This window comes from Ammospiza caudacuta, chromosome 15 (genome assembly GCF_027887145.1).
Source record: "Ammospiza caudacuta isolate bAmmCau1 chromosome 15, bAmmCau1.pri, whole genome shotgun sequence".
NCBI lineage: Eukaryota > Metazoa > Chordata > Aves > Passeriformes > Passerellidae > Ammospiza > Ammospiza caudacuta.
Window position 1 is genome coordinate 16,230,516 of NC_080607.1, and position 16,757 is coordinate 16,247,272.

General features: G+C 41.2%; 1 protein-coding gene across 1 annotated transcript; it reads right to left on the reverse strand.

The window, feature by feature from the left end:
* Positions 1 to 1,725: 1,725 nt before the first annotated feature.
* Positions 1,726 to 16,413, reverse strand: EDN3 (endothelin 3). Its single transcript, XM_058814813.1, has 5 exons — positions 16,149 to 16,413; positions 15,597 to 15,813; positions 4,471 to 4,635; positions 3,868 to 3,973; positions 1,726 to 3,120 (listed from the first exon to the last, which is right to left on the reverse strand). Exons 1-4 carry the CDS (start codon positions 16,198 to 16,200, stop codon positions 3,901 to 3,903), a joined length of 507 nt encoding a protein of 168 aa, XP_058670796.1. The 5' UTR covers positions 16,201 to 16,413; the 3' UTR covers positions 1,726 to 3,120; positions 3,868 to 3,900.
* Positions 16,414 to 16,757: the final 344 nt, after the last annotated feature.

Below are 16,757 nucleotides of genomic sequence, written 5' to 3' on the forward strand. Positions count from 1 at the left end.
CCTGCTGATGAGCTCACCTGAAGGGCTTTGCTGTGAGCCCTGAGCTCCTTGAATTCCTTCTGGGAACACAGGGAACAAAAAGGGGCTCTCCTCTCCCTCACAGCCCTGTGCATTAGGGCTGCACTCACATGTCCTTGAGCATAAAAACTTAAATTCTTCCAAAGCTCCTTTCAACATTGTTTTCTGTGCTTTTGATCATTTATTGTTTTTATTGCTACTAACAACACAAAACTGAACTTTTAGTACTGGGAATTAGAATGAGTGCTATGGAACTCTGACAGAATTATAGCAGATTTGTACATATATGGTTTTACATTGAGTAGAGTAAGAACTGGAACTAATTTGTTGTTACAAAAGTAAAAGTACAAATGTCCTCAAAATAATATCCCAGAACAAGAGTGAATCTGAGGACACCTAACTATGCTAACATTACATGTTGAAAGATGTAGCCTTTAATTCTAACTTTTGCAAATAACCCGTTTATGATTTATCAGATTTTAAGAGTTGTTTCTTAATTAAAAACATATATTAGTTGTAAATGAGTTTATTTCTATGTATGACTTTTAAAGAGTTGTGCTTCCAATTAGCTTAACACCTTCTAGTACAAATTAAAAATCAGGTAAAGTGAGTCAATGAGAAATGCTACAGGTGACATTTCCTATAAACATGAAATTAAGTAAAAACTCTCATGGTTGTTAACTGTTCCCAGATGGAACAATGATAGTTCAAAGCTAGAATCCAGCACACACAACTTTCAGGTAAATTCTGTGGTTTATAGGTTTATTTGGAAATATCTACAGTTAAATTTTCCTTCTTCTGAACTTGACACAACATTATTTCTCATTTTCTTTCTTTTGCTGTATTCAGAATGGACTGATTTTCACATTAACTGGTACATTTGCACCAGAGTCCCAATACCAAACCCCTTCAATGTGGAATTCATATAGGAAAAAAAAAAAGGGGGATTTCTCTTTCCTAAGGAGAAAACACAACAGTAACATCTGTAGCCCACCACTCAAGGGCTAAATCTGCCTCCATGTCAAAGAAAGAACCCAGTTAGAAATTTATCCTTTTTGTGATTGTTGAAAATTAAATTAAAGCATTTGGGACTGGGGAAGGTGTGAATCCATCTTCAAAATGCAACATTTAAATTGAACTCACATGGGGGAAGACAGGAGAATTCCAAGCACAGGCTGAGCTGAGGAGGCTCTGGAGCTTGTTCAGCCCTGGGACGTGTTTGGGACTGGAGCTGAACTCCAGGGACATTGGCCACATAAAGAACTCTCAGGACAAATTTTGCCTTGTTTGTCCCAGGGTTAGGGGGACAGATGAGGGTTACATTTACAGCAAAAGGGACACAAAATTGAAACATGACTTTTTATGCATAATTACTAGCACAGAGTTTGCTCTCCTGTTTTCCTACTCAATTCCCAGACTGTCAGGAGAATTATCAACCTCTTAAAGGCAGCAAGCTGTGTGACCTGGGTGTAGGGATTTGTCAGGGGAAGAAATTTCCAGGTTTTGGTCACAAAGAAACATTAGGAACATTAAGCATTCTTCATAACAAAGCCTGATTCTTTTTCAAAAACCCCAAAACTATACAATGTCTTTTAAAAAAGAATACCAAAAAATAGTGTGTCTAGTGGTTTTATACAATAAATAATCTATTCTCTATAAATGTACAAAATCAGTTACACAGCAAGTAAGAAACTGATACAAATGCAATAACTGAAAGATATATTTAATTTTATAACTGTAATAATTTATTTATGAAATATATCCACATATATATAAAATATATCATATGCTTTGGCAAAGACCTCCCTTTCTTGTTTTGAACAAAAACTATTACCACTGGTTTAAGCCCTATATAGATATTTTTACTGTTGATTTCTTTTCACTTTTCCTTTGGTCTCCATCTTTCTTCTTCTAAAATATAATTTAAAAACAGAGGGTTGTTGTTTAACCTATGTTCCCTGGGGAAAGTCTGCATGAAGGTCAGTAAACCCCAAAAATTTTGTAATGTCACAAGTAAGGGCTTTCCTCCCTTTTAAATAATATAGAAGAGGATTTGCAAAAGTTACTCTTTTTTCTTTGCTTACTCTTGTATCCTTGTAGCAAAAATAAGTCCATAATTTCTGAAGAAATCGTTTACACTGAAAAATGTCCAGGGTTGGATTTAATCCTTATTGCCAAGTTTCTGGGTTATTTGGTGCTGGTGTTTCAATGGAGAGATAAAGGTGGGATTTGTGCAAAGCCCAGGGGATGTGCTGTGGCTGTGACCTGTAGGGGCCTGGCACAGCAAATGGCCAGCACAGAAATGACTCTGATGGCATCAAGTTCCACAGTCCTAGCCTTGCATCTGTAGGAAAATTCTTTGGGACGAATCACTGAAGTTCTGTTCACCAGCTACAGTGCATCCCCAAATAATCACTGTAAGTGTGTTTGAACGGAACTTCCAAGTGCAGGAATAACTTGTGCCTAAATTAGGTAATCTATTGAATACTCAATGTATATTCTTAACTTGCTATAGTTTATAATAGTATTTATATTAGCCATTCATATTTATTCTGCATAGATACTGTCATTTAAACATCTGCCACAAAGTTACAATATGATGATTCAGGCTTGCATACATTAACAAGAGAAATATTTTGTATCTGTTTATTCTTAATGAGAACTGATGTAGAGGCAATCTCCCTCTAACTCTCCTCATTCTCCACTTGCAGCTGCCTGCACAGAGCTGTGGATGGAATCTTCAGACACAGAGCAAACAGTGAGTGGAACAGTTTCTATTGTACTTGTTTAAATCACAGAGAAAAACGTTTCCTGAAGCTTTGCATTGCTGAAGTTTGGGTCTGCCTTTGAAGTTTTCCTCAATAGTGATACATTCCCTGCCAGGTTACATGGTAAAGGTTATCCTTTTCTGAGGCTCTCTCGAGGGGAGAAAAGCTTCTTCATAGAGGTTCCCATGCCCTCAGAGGGGCGCTGCTGAAATGGAAGTGTTGCCTACTGCTGAATTCTCCACTGGCATCACACTGAAGCATCAAGTTTGTCCATCTCAAGGGAGAGTTGTAGTTTAAGTTCTTGTTTCTGAGCTCCAGCAAATAAATGTTAAAGCTTTAAAGAAAACAAAGCAACAAACAAATAGAGCCAAACTGTTGAATATTCAGCACTAAGTCCCTGTTAGCTGAGATAATTGTGGTTGCCCTCCTTGGTTATGTGTACAGAGTGAGTTCTACACCATTCTCTAATTAGCTCTGCTCAAATAATCACAGCAACAAATTCAGCTTGGGGACTTCTAATCCAAGTGTTTCCCTTCATAGCAAAGAATTTGGGGTATTGGTGTGACTTTTTTAGAAGTGGCAATATTTGAAACTGGCTACTGGGTCACAGTAACCTCCTCATACCTGACAACAAAAGCAGATTTACTTTTCCCTCCAGATACTTCTTCCACAAAGTTTTTCCTGTTTCTTTCCCTTAACACTTCAGCTTTCACTGGAGCACTGCACTGGGATGTGTAGGTTAATTTGCTGCAGTGCTAAATGAGGAAAAACATGATGGACAGGAACAGCCCTTGTCCTAAAAAAAAGCTAAAATATGTATTGGCTTATAGCCAAATAATCCAACTTTTGAAGGGGTTACATCAACACAAGAAAGGCTGTAGCAGTTCTGTGTATAGTAAAATTTATTTTAAAAATTAAATAAGGAAAAAAACCAAACACCCAAACAACTCATTAGCCAAATTTTGCCCCTAATTTAGGAAGGAGTGATAATATTCATTTGAAAGAATTAAGGGTTCTACAATACAAAGCACATTTATGGAAAGTGAATATTTCTTTTTAACATTAAGCATCTGTAACATACCTGATTTGTTCAGAATCCTCCAGACTCTCTGTGCTACTGAACAAAATTGTGTTCCTCTTCCCTGCATTGGTCTTTCTCCTCTGTCTTTTTCATTGATCCATGACTTCTGTAGAATAGAGATTGCCTAAACTTGTCACTGTGTTCTCATCAATGTCCCCATAGATGAAATGACAATGTCATGCTCTTTGTTAGACTGCATAAAACATTCTAGATCAGTGCAATGTTCAGCATGCACCTATCTGGACAGATCTGCTGTTTCAAAATCACCACATCATAAAAAGAAACAGAAAAAAAGAAAATTCCAAGCAGTGCTGGCTGGCTCTGGCCTCTTTCCTTCACTTATTAAACTGTGATGTGACACAGGAGTTTTCTTGCTTTTTTTCTTCCTGTTCACTCCCCCATCCCACTGAAGGGGAAGTGAACAAGCATCAGTGGAAGTGCTTGGCTGCTGGCCAGGGTTAACCCACCACAACTGCAGAGGGGAGATTATTTAAAATCAATACCTTTTAATCACTTCCTCTTGATAAATGCATCTTAATTAATTTATCTCCATGAAATGCCTCATCATGTGGCCAGGTAGCAGTGACAAGGAAAGTGACTCACCTCCTTCTGTCCTGCATTCTTCTGCAGAACTGCAAACACTGCTTGTCATGGGCGTCCGAACAGGAGCAGCGCAGCGAGGGCTGGGGAGCGCTCTGGCTCTGCCCTGTGCTCCTCTTGCCTCTGAAGCTGCCTCTGTAGTTAGACAGTCCATAGGGCACAGTCCTCCTGTGGTGAGAATCACACAGGAACCAATTGAAATTATGTTCCACCTCTTTTCTAGTTTAGTGAAGAGATCTGTTGATGGAAAGCGATAAATAGTGGCAGAAAAATCAAACCCTGTGCTCATCTAAGTTCTCCCTGGACCAGATCATAACTTCAGCTCCATACACTCAGGCTTTCACCAAGTTATGAATTAGCAGTCAGCTCTACTGGAAGGATTAATTGGCAGATACACTACTAGAAAAAAAAATTGGGATACCTAAGAGGTGATGCAAACACATCCCCAGGTTATAATTTATTTTACTCCTTATTCCTGTGTTGTGTTGGTTTCCCCAGCCAATGCACAAAATCTGTCACGTTCAGTGCCTTGGCTGGCCTGAAGTGACAGGGGAGCTGTGCTGATTTTGCCAGATCAGTAACATTTTGTAGTTTTCATGTAGTTCATGGTTCTGAGTCTGACTTGTCATTAATTTTATCATTGAGAAATTGAGAAAACTGTCAGCATGACTCATTTACTGCATCAAGTTTCAAATGACCCCTGGAGTTAAAAATGCAAGAAATTCCCACACAATCCTCCTTGTATGGTTCTACCTTTCTGTGAGAGATCCTATTCTGTGCTGCAGCACACCAAGAAATATTAGGAGGTACCTCTCTGTATTTCCCTGCATGATTTGCTCTTTAATGGGTTATGGTCAATATTCCTATCAGAAAAGGACATGGTTCATCACTGCCTGCTAAAATCCCCACAAAGAGTTGGATAGTTTGAATTGATGTCATAAATTACTCTCTTCCAAGCTGTTAAAAAATCTCAATCAACAGCAGCTGTACTCCCCATGAAACTTCTAGAGACTCATAAAAGTTCCTGAGGACTTGAGGGATGGGCTAAGCAAGCCACAAATCCACAAATGCTAAAAATCTGAAGTTCAAAAGCAAGAAAGAGGAGGGGAGGAGTGGAAAAAAAAAATAGAAAAGAAAAAGACAGGGAAGAGGAAGTCAGAGTCAATCTAGAAAGGTTACAGAAAGGTTACAGAACAAAGCCTGAATAATGAGTCTGGAACCACTACCTTCACATAGCTCTGCTTCTTTCATTTGCTTTCATAAAAACATCATTAGGCTGCTAATGGGAAAGCTGCAAATTTTCCATTTTCCCACACACATGGTGGGCTGAAAGGTTCAGAAACATTATTTTCCTAATCTCTACAACAATTTTTGATGCAACATCAGTACAGTTGATGCAAATCATTTATTCAAGTCTCTGCACTCCTAGTACATTTGTACCAGTGCACCTTGTCTTTCACAGCCTGAACCTGTCAGAGCAAGGTTGATCCTAAAATCATCCTGAGAGAGAGAAATCACAAGCAATGCTTCTGTGTTCAGAGCCCAGGGATGTTTTTTCTCCAGCAGGTCCTGGTCTGCCTCCATGCAGAAAATGTTCCTTATTTTCACCACATAACTCCTATGCTGGGACACTGGGAGAGACCAAGAACACCCACATTTGTCTTAAAAGACTTTAGGACTTGATTTTGGCCTCCCTTCTCAAACCATCGTTTTAAAAGCTTTTTGTTGCCTTTAGGATTAGGAGCAAGTCCCATTTTATAATTTAAGAGTATTTATAATTCTATACTGACATCTGCTTTACAATAGTGAATGTGAAATGGCTAATGTAGGGAACTCCTGACATAAATAATTGCTCCTTGGTCATATTTTTTTACACATTCATGTTTTTTATGAAGTAAGAACTGGTATTTAGAGGCAGGAGTGGGGGAAAGTTCCTTTATTTTTAATAGTGGCAAACCCTCTATGAAAAGTGTCTGGTAAAATTCTGTTATTCAACTTCCTGCTCCAACAGAGACTGAAATGGAAAGATGAATTTTGTGTGTTTTAGACAATGTGAGAGCCTGTTTAATGACAGATAGTTTGCCAGGGCATAAAGAAGTTTCTTGCAGCTTTTGCAGATGTCATCCTACATTGTGCTAATGAGACACAAAACGCTGTAATATGTTATTCTCATTATTTAAAGTGGTTCCTTGTTCAAAAGTTCACTCTTTCAAAATATGATACTGGGCTTTTTTGCTCTAAAGTTAAGTTTTACCAAAAGCTCTGTGGGACTGAGCCACAGTTTTCCCTGAGTCAGAGGCTTTGCCTGAATAACCAGAGAGAAAGAAGGACACGAGTTTTATTCTTAATTGCTGCAATTGGCAAATTAATGGACCAAGCAGAAATGTCATCAATTTTTGATTTTACCTCAGTCCATCCCTATGTGAACTCCAGTGACTGAGGAAGGGGCCCATTACCAATCTGCTGCCTTTCCTAGGAGACAGTAAATTCCAGCAAACAGGGAGGAGGGTAGGATATAATTATAATTACAAGTGATAAGAGCCATGAATCACAGCCTTAAGCAAAGGAGGAAAGTGATAGTTTAGATACTTCTTCTGATCTTTCTAATTAAGTACATTATGCTTCATAGCTTAGAAAATGTATTCAAGGCTGCTTCATTCTCAGTGGACCAGCAACATGTGCCAATGCAATGACATTTTCAAGTGTTTCAAGTTTCAAAGATTTTAACCAGAATGAAGTTTTTGTGTAAGGTAATGTGCAGATTTGCCAATCAGAGATAGAAATACAATAACCCAAATATGCTGAGTTTTGGCTTCTAATCTAAAAATTCAAACTAAAAAAAAATACACTTTGAAAGCAACCCAAAGTCTTTCCAACAATAATCACAAAGAGTTTGATGAATTGTATATGCACAGGGCACTTTGTGTGCCCTCAGTGAAGATAAACATCAGCTGGTGGGGCAGAGGCAGAACTGGGGGGACCCTGAACTACCAGTTCCTTTTAAGACCCAGTCCCTGGACAAAGTACTGGCTAAGCCATTTACTAATTTTTTAGGAAATTTCTCTGCAGCATCCACAGGTTTTTAATTAATTAATTTTTTAAGGTTTACATTTCACAAGAAAACTTGAATTCCTGACTTTTAACTCAGTATGCAGCATTTCTTCCTTTAGGAGAATAAAATTCTCCTGAAGTAAATGAATATGAGTTTAAGATATATTTGCAGCTAAGGTGTTCTGTGAGTCCTTTATGCCTTTCTTCTCTACACAGTGGAGAATAAGCAAACCTAGACATTTCTGAACCAGCCTTTCCAAGATACTTCTTTGAACTGGTATCTGATTGGCAACACCCAAATCTGTGATTTCTGAGGCATTACACTCTTTTGGGAGGTTCACTATGATTACTCCAGCCAGCCTGTGGGTGCATAAAGGTCTCAGTTCTTAAGCATTTTCTAACAAAGAGAAGGTCTGAGTTTAAGGAAACAATTGCTTCTATAGTATAAGCTATTTGTTCTTGACTCTGTATGCAAAAAAGCCCCAACAAAACTATTACAATTCTCCAGTACTTGCAATTATTCCATGTGTGGTAATTATGATTAGTCAGTGCAACAGAAAATGAACTGAAGATAATCTTATGTATAACAGAGCAGCATGGAAATAATCATAGCACAGTGTGTTCTTGTCAGATTGGGTAACAGAGGCTGAAATAACCTAGATTATTTGTGTACTTCATGTCCACAACACAATTAGAAAAGCTCTCCCCCTAAGAGTCAGCTAGCTCTTGGAGGAAGGTTTTGCCATTAGATTAACAGAAATGGGCATTTGTTTGTTGAAAAAAGAGAGGAAGTACCAAGCAATTGGTATCAAGTGATTTTTCCACTGAACAGCCATTCTGAAACAGTGAAAATCTTCCACAGAAGAAAATTGCCTGTTGAAGGATTAATATCTTCAGGGTGAATTGGGAAAGAAAATTTGCCTGAGTCCTGCTGTCCCCCACTCACAGTGAAGGCTCAGAATTCAGGCAGACAAATCCAACTGGTTTATTTTAATTTTATAACATGTGGCTGACTTTCTCATGCTATTTTATAATTGATCTATGAGCTGCTATTATTTTCTACTTTCCCAGCCACTTAAACACAGAGGATACCTCCAGGGCACTGGGGAGTTTCAGCCTAAACAAAGGGATGAGGGGGTTGCAGCAATCATCTTAGATGCTGTGATTTCAGGATTCAGCCAATATCTTTTCTGGCACACATCCAGGCCAGCAAGGCTCCCAACAGTGCTTTCAGACAATCCCAAAATGTATGGGATCCCTGTAAGGAGCACTGAGAGGAAAGGAAACAAAATTTACCATTCTCCAAGAGAAACAAAATGTCCCCAGAATGAAGGATGATGCCTGGGGAAATAACAGATATTTCTGTGTGTATTTCAATATAAAGGCACTGCAGTAGCAGTGTGTAGCTTTACAGATGAAGAGATCATTGGCTGCTCTGGAAGTTGGCTCCAGTTCTTCCTGTAACCTGTGGGGTTTTTAGGAGCTCACAATAGAGGCACCTCCCATATTAACCCATCCTTACCATTATTTAAGGAGTAAAACATCTCCAAAGGATGCCTGTATTTTTGATTTGGTCATCCTGTCCACATTCTCAGAAGTGGCACTTTTTCTGGGTAGCTTTTTGAAGTTAAAGCTATTTTCAGATGAAACTTTTATCACTTATTGCCACACCTTTCTTTCCTACATCCTCAATTTAGTAGTGCTCGGTGCTCCTAGATACTGAACAGGCTCCTATCATCCAAAAAGATGCACCTCTCTGACCTTGCTATCTTATCTTTTAATTAATATTTGCTAATTTGCAAGGATGCCAATTAGTTTTAGCTTATTAATTACAGCTAACTTAGGTAATAAGCCAAGGATTGCACACACCTGCTTCATCTCAGGTTCACTGACCACGTGAGTTCTTTGATTTTCCTCCCTCTGGGGCTTCTTGGTACCCAGGTCAGGCTCTGTGAGAATCTGGAGCTGTTTATCACCCTCCATCCTCCTCCTGTAGCTGCCCAAGGGGTGTTACAGGTTCTGTTTCTCAAAATGGTCAGAACAATATCTGAGTTGTGGAGTGAAAAGCTGGGGTATATTTATTGGGGTAAACAATATGAATCACGCCTGGGGGTGTCCATTAACACCCCAAACCCCCAGAGAGGCTGGGTAGAGCTCACCTGCCCTAATAAACTGAGGCAGTGTGTCACAGAAATACCTCTCTCAAAACTCTCAGCATCTCCTTCAGTGCCTCATGTCAATCCCAATCTGCTCCCAGCCCCATTACAAGATATATAATCATTAATTTAAAGAAATAAGTAAAATTTGGAGCAGCATCTTCTGTCTGTCAGGCTCAAATTCACATTGTTCCTTTTCTGCCTCTGACTGGCAGTCAGCACTATCAGTAAGTGGTTCTTACCATTTACCAGTGGCACAAAACCACTGAGGTAAAGCCCAAAAGGCAGAGCAGCTGGGAGATATGGATGAAATTAATCAAATTAAGATTTTTTTCAAACTAAAATTCAGAGTACTTATTGCTGCTTCAGAAGCCACCCCAGCAGTGCACACAAGGAACACACACTACTGCATGTTCCTACCTCTCTCCACAGCCTGTAGAGTTCAAAACCCACTGCTGGTTTAAAAACAAATAAAACAAAAACCCAGGGGAAAATAAACACATGGTGTTAAAATGTAAGACTGGCGAAAGTGACTGTGGTTTGACAGCCCTCAAGAGTGTTTATTCTTAGAATTAGACCAGCAGGAGCAGCAGTGGTGAAATTTCAAAGCCCTGGCTATCAGCATGTCTCATCCCTGACCTCATCTTCTCAGGGCCAGCTCCTGCAGGGATGTGGGATTGGAACAGCAGAGCCAAATCATTTCAAATCTTCCTGAGATTGCTGTGAAACATCAGTGCTGGGAGTACTGGCAGTAAGCTCAGAGGAAATATTCTACTTCTAGACTGAGGGGGGCATGCAAGCTATGGGCACACTTCAGACAGTGAGACACTGAAAGTGTGAGATCAGTACACATTTTAAAATGTAATCATATCTCTTTGAATAGAGAGGCCTAAAATCAAATCAGTTTGTCCACAATAAAGTATAACAATTACAGCAGGAGCCTGTTACTATGTTCAGTAAATCTAATTGAGATATTCTTCATTTCACATAAAGATTTTGCAAGACAAACAGATTCCACATGTTCCCATGGACAGTAAAGATTGCAAAATCAGGGCGAGCTTCATTCAGAAAAATAAAATCAACTCAACAAAGATTCATCATTTCAGTTTTGGCACTTGGTTCTGAAGGTTAACCATGTGCACTGTTCAGCTGACAGATCAGCTTCCTTATTTGAGCTTCTTGGCTGGCAGCCACTGTTTTATCATCATGCCTCTGACTAGCAGAGATTCTCAATCTGATCCAGAGTTTATAAGCACCTGCTTAATTGTTCTGCTGAACAAGAGATCTTTAGCTGTGTACTTTTATTTCCAGTAAAATACTTCACACCAATACATCACTCATACTTATTTAATGATGAATAGAATTATCCAGAATTGGGGTAATTATGATAATTTAGAACATCACTTAATGTTCATAAGGATTAAAAGTATCTTAAATTTTGTTATGTGGGCTTCTGTTCAACAAAATTCAGTCACCAAAGAGATGCAGGTAACAAAAAGATGTTATGAAGGAAAAGTTGGCCAGCAGCACATGCAGTTTTAAGCCCTGGGTTGTATTAAATCTTGTCTGTTGGAACACCATCCTGAGACATCATCTGTGTGTGTGTGAGCAAAACTGTGAGCGAAGTGATGATAGGCTACAGATTGTTTCCATTCTGAGATGATTTTCTGATGGTAACCTAAGTCAGTAAAGAGCAAAGATCACTAACTCTTATTTGCTGGAGAGCTGGGTGCAGGTGGGATCTGCTCAGGCTGTTTAGTTCCTGACAAACCCATTCATCATCACTTACAGACACAGCCACAAGTGTCTGAAAAGCCTTTCTCACCTCAGCCAGTGTCACCTGAGGTCAGGAAAACACATTTCAGTTGGGCACTATCTGGAGCTAACTTGTTGCTAAGGATTATCTGATTTGTTTGAGTCACAGAAACAACATTTTTTATTAAGTGACAAAACATCAGATCCTTCCAGTGTCCCCATGTGCTCCCACAGCAAGGGACGCTGAGCAGATTCTCTCCCAGCGTGTCCCACACAGCACAGGCAGACACAAATCCTCTCCCTGTCCCTGCCCTCCCCCAGAGGAAACTGAACCTGTGTTAGGTACAGAGGATCAGAGCAGCAACACAGTGTTAGACCAAAATCTGCCTTTCTCTTTGTCCATCCAATTTGCCTGATTCAGAAATTTATGTAACTGGCAGAAAGAACTCTTAGAACATCATGTAACTGCTCTTTACAGTGTGGTCACAGAATTTCATTCACTCCTCTTTTGAACATAATAACAAATACCAAAATGACATGTCATTTAGGAAAGAAAAAAACACTTTTGCTTGTTTCAGACCCTTCAAAAGAAATGTTCTTATTTTTGGTGCTTAGTTTGAGTGAGGAATTCTCCTTTGGAAATGTCTGGATTATTGCCATAGATGCTCATTTATTTTAGAATTTAGGACCACTTGAGTGTCTGTGCCCTCATGATAGTAGCACTTTCTTAGGAGTTGTCACCCTTTTAATCCATCACTCATCATTCTGAGCATTGCCAGAGCTTCATGCAGCAACATTAACATTATTAACAGAATGAACTATCATTAATTGTTATTATTGCTGTTGGATGTACAATCTCAGTTGTACATCTGTACCCCTCTGAAAAAGAGCAGATCTAAGAGTAGTCATGCCCATATTTTCTTCCTTGCCTATATTTTCTTCTTTAACTTACAAAATTAAGCATCAAGCTGTGCCTGTATTACGTCAGTGGGTGCTGTTTAAAGGACAATTCACTATTTAAAATGTGTCTGTAGCTATAGAACAAGATAAGCATAATTAATCACTTGACAAAAAAAAAAATACATTGCAAACTAATTCCTGGCTAATCAATCTTATCAGTGAGAACAGTTTGCCAGCTTTTAATTACCTTTGTTATGCAACCCTTCTTTGTCTGCACCACATAATTGCATTATTCTCTTCTGACTTACCTGCCTTTCTTTAGGTCATCTTCTTTTCCACTTTCCCACTGCTCCCAGAATGAAAGACTCACTATATCAAACCAACACTGGTGCTTCTCGTGGTCTGGACTAACAGCAGTGGTTCACAGTCAAGTATAGAGCAATACTCAAAACATGTGTGCAGAGATAATTTCTCATTTAATTGGTGAAAGCTGTAGGGAGTCAGAGGCTCCACATTCTGCAATTTTGTGCTTTTCTACAACTGTCACCCTGCTGATCTAAGTGGTTTCTCAGCAGGGATAGAAATAGATCTTCTATTGTCACTCTGCCTCCAACAGCTTCAATAAAAACTTTAACTGCTTTTCCAGAAAAGGAGGAGAGGCCATGACCAAGATTTGTTTTGAATATATTACAACAATGCTTAACAGCTCCTGTTGGGAAAAGCAGAAGAAACCAGAGAAGAAATTAAAGTTTGTATTTAAAGTATAGAGGCAAAAGTAGACTGAAAACAGAAAGTACTGAGGAAATTTTGTGGGGAACAAGAAGCAATAAAGTGAAATAAATAAGTTGGAGGGGAAAGAAAAATTAAGAAGCCGTTGTAGGGTTTGATGTAGTGGGGAAAAATATAAATAAGCAAGAAAAATACCAGAATCAACAGATGTCAGGAAAACTTCTCCAAACTTTAACACCAACATTTTGGCCTCTCACTCTGTGTGTATGATCCTCCAAGTTGCACTGGAGCCAAAGTTTTAGTAAATACAAAAACTTTCCACAACATGTGTACAAGAGCAATGTAAAAGCCCCTTTTACAAACAGCCAGTCTGTACACATCCCATGGTTACTTGCATTTCAAAGAAGCAGTGTAACTTGCTCAGGATATTAAATTGCCCAAGCAGGCCTGGTTCCCCTCATTCACATCCCAAAGAACCTCTTGACTTCCTGAGATGTTATTCCAAATCAATCACCAGAGCAGAATTAGTGCCTGTTCATGGCACATAGAATCTTAAATCCTGCTCCTGTTGCACTGAAAGGATTCAAAATATCCAATACATTTAATTTAATGTTTACCTCTGCCCTGGGAGCATTCCTAGGAAGAATCCTGGGATTTCTGAAAATCACAACTGTGCTGTTTCAGCAAGAGTTTTGTACCTCTGTCACCTGTCCATGGAGCAGGACAGCAAAGCTGTCCAGTTCAGACAGATTTCAGGAAATTCAGTCCCTGCTGGACTAATTCCAGGCTAATTTCACCATCATCCACCCACTCTTTGTCAACCTCAGAGGTTCAATTCACTCGGTTCCAACAGTGTTGTTAGGTTGTACAAGTTCATGTCTTTGGAGCTAAAAATGTATTATTCTGTGGGAATAATTAATATTGAAATTGAATGTATTCATCCCATGGTTTGCATAGAAACATCCCATCATATAGAATAAAAATTATAAAAAGGCAATTTCCTAGTCCTCACATTAAATCATTTCAGGTTAACCTATTCCCAGTGGGGATAGACTTTACAGATCGGCTGCTATTTTATGTACAACTGACTTCAGTAATGAAAGCAAAGACTTAGAACCTCAACTGTTTAATATTTGGACTATTATACAGACTTCATTGCCAATTCTACAGGTATTATGAAAACATTATATGCCTTGTTTCATAACTTTTTGTTCTTTCTTTAGTGATACTGGCACAAAACTTTCATGTAGGAAAATTTTCCATATCATTGAATTAATGCACACTAAATAATTTTGGCAGTGGAATGAAAATTGTAAGTCCTGTAGACTTAAAAAAGGATATCCTAAAAAAGAATTTTAAAAAAGAGGAGTGTGTGTTTAAAATTAGCAGAAGACTACTTATTCAGTGCGTAGGGGAAAAGGAATGTCATTCCCCCATTTTCACTGGTGAGGTCTGACTTAAATTTACTGAGTCATAAATATTTGGCTAAAATAACCCTAAGTAATCCTGGGGTGGATTAGTGCAGGTATGGAACTCAAAGAATTGAATGACTTGTGTGAATACATGATACTCACAGGTTGGTAGAAGTTCAAAAGACGTCATCAGACATGGCCTCTAGCCAGGACACACACGTGAATTTACTAATTAAGTGCCCTAAACCCCATTTGACTTAACCTAGTTTATGGCTACTTTCTATTTTTCTACTCCTTTTGTTATTTTAATCTCATTAAAAGCTTTGCAATCGATTCAAAGGCAGATCTAAATCATTACAACTGTTCCCAGACTTTAGTCACCGGAATACTTCAAGTTCACACCCCAGAGTCTGAAAATCTTGAATTCTTGAAGTCATTTGTTCTCAGGTTCATCTGATGTCCTGATTATTTTTGTACTGAACTGATCGCTGTGGTTGCTACAGGAACCTCTTAGCCTGGGAGAATCTTTACAAATCTGAGGTCTGTTTTGGTTACTCAGCAAGACAGGATATATACAGTGGTGTAGGAAAAGGAGGCCCCTAACCTTTGGGATGTAGGCGAAGTGTCACTCTTCCTGGATGCTTTCTCCCCATTAAGCGCTGTCAGTGCAGACAGCAGAGCAGCTTTTCTGCACGTGTGGAGCTCAGAACTTCCAATCCAGGGGAAACAGCTTCAAAATTTGTTTTTATTACGAGTTCAAACAAAAGCTTGCGTTTCCGCAGAGCACAGTTGTAAAAGGCTTTCTTTTGTAACATCTTAAAATCTGGCATGTTGAATTTTTCAAACATTATCTTAACGTCTCGGTATTTTTCCACGCTAATTGGTATCAAAACTAGTACAGCTGCACGCACGCACACTATTGCTGCTCTCGCGGCGGGTGAGTTATTAGAAACGCATTTCTGGTGGGCAATCACCGCTGTTCCCTCCTGTCACCCGTCCGGGCCGGGCAGGTGCCGCGGGGGCAGCTCGGGGGCTGCGCCGGGCTCCCCCCGCCCCGCCTGCGGCCGCCCCGCGGGGTCCCCGGGGCTGCCCCGCCCGCTCCCCGCCCGCCATTTCCCGCACTCACTCGGGGGTGTTGATCCAGATGATGTCGAGGTGGCAGTAGTACACGCACTCCTTGTCCTTGTAGGTGTAGCAAGTGCAGCGCCGGGCCCGGTGCCGCAGCGCTCCGCCGTCCGCCCTGGCCCTGCCGCCCGCGGCCGCCGCCGCTCCGCTCTCGTCGCGCTCGCGGTGTCCCGGGCCGGCCGCCGGCAGCGCGGAGCGGGGCCGGGGCAGCGCGGTCCCTGCAAGAGCCGCGCTCAGCTCCCGGCAAACCCCGGCAAACCCCCGAGCCCGAACACCCCCGCCCGCAGCCCCCCGGGCCCGGCCCCGCTCCCCGCGGGCAGCACCGTTATGTTGGTGTGCGCCCCGGGCTGCAGCGCCAGCCCGCCGGGTCGGGGTAAACCACGGGCGGCCGAGGGATGGATTCGCAGTCCCGCTCTTTACAGCGCACCGGAGTGGGCTGCTGCTTACAGCCTTTCGGAAGGAGGGGGGAAAAAAAGGCAACACAAAAAACCACCCAGCCTTTCTTTGTGTGCATGCGTGGAAGTGGGCAAAGAAAGAAAGAAATTCACGTTACCTGCAGTCGACGTAATCGTAAGTCCAAAGAGGAACAATAAACCCAGCTCCATTAAACCCAAATTGCACGCTGGTTAACTGCAGGCAAAGGTGAACTGCAGGCGCGACTGAACCGTTCCAGGAGGGATCACTTCAGGTTGGAGGCAGGGAATATCCTGGGGCTGGCGGCACACGCTGCTCCCGGGAGTTGGCTCCCGCTCGGCGGTGTGATTAGCGCTTCTCCCTCGCAGTTAATTTCCTCCAGTGCAGACTTAGTCCTGAAGAGGAGAGTGCTGTCAAAAGAAGGGAAGATCCATCGCTCGGCTTTTCCCACACACACCTCCCACCCCACCCCCAAATCTGATCAGCAAGCGGAGCTGCTGTTTTCCAGCTGCAGACGCCTCCCACCCGCCGACAGCTGCCGGCCTCCCCCGGGGCGCGGGCCGGGGGCGGGCACGGCCCCGCACCGCCCCCGCTGCCCCGGCAGGTACCAGCGGGCTGGGCAGCGCATCCTCCCGGGGGAGCACGGCCCGCCGCGCCGCTCTGCCTGCGGCTCCTGTAAATTACCTGATCCTCTCGCTCCGTGTCTGATTCCAGGAGGAATCGCTTGTGTCATAAAAACGCAGCTTTT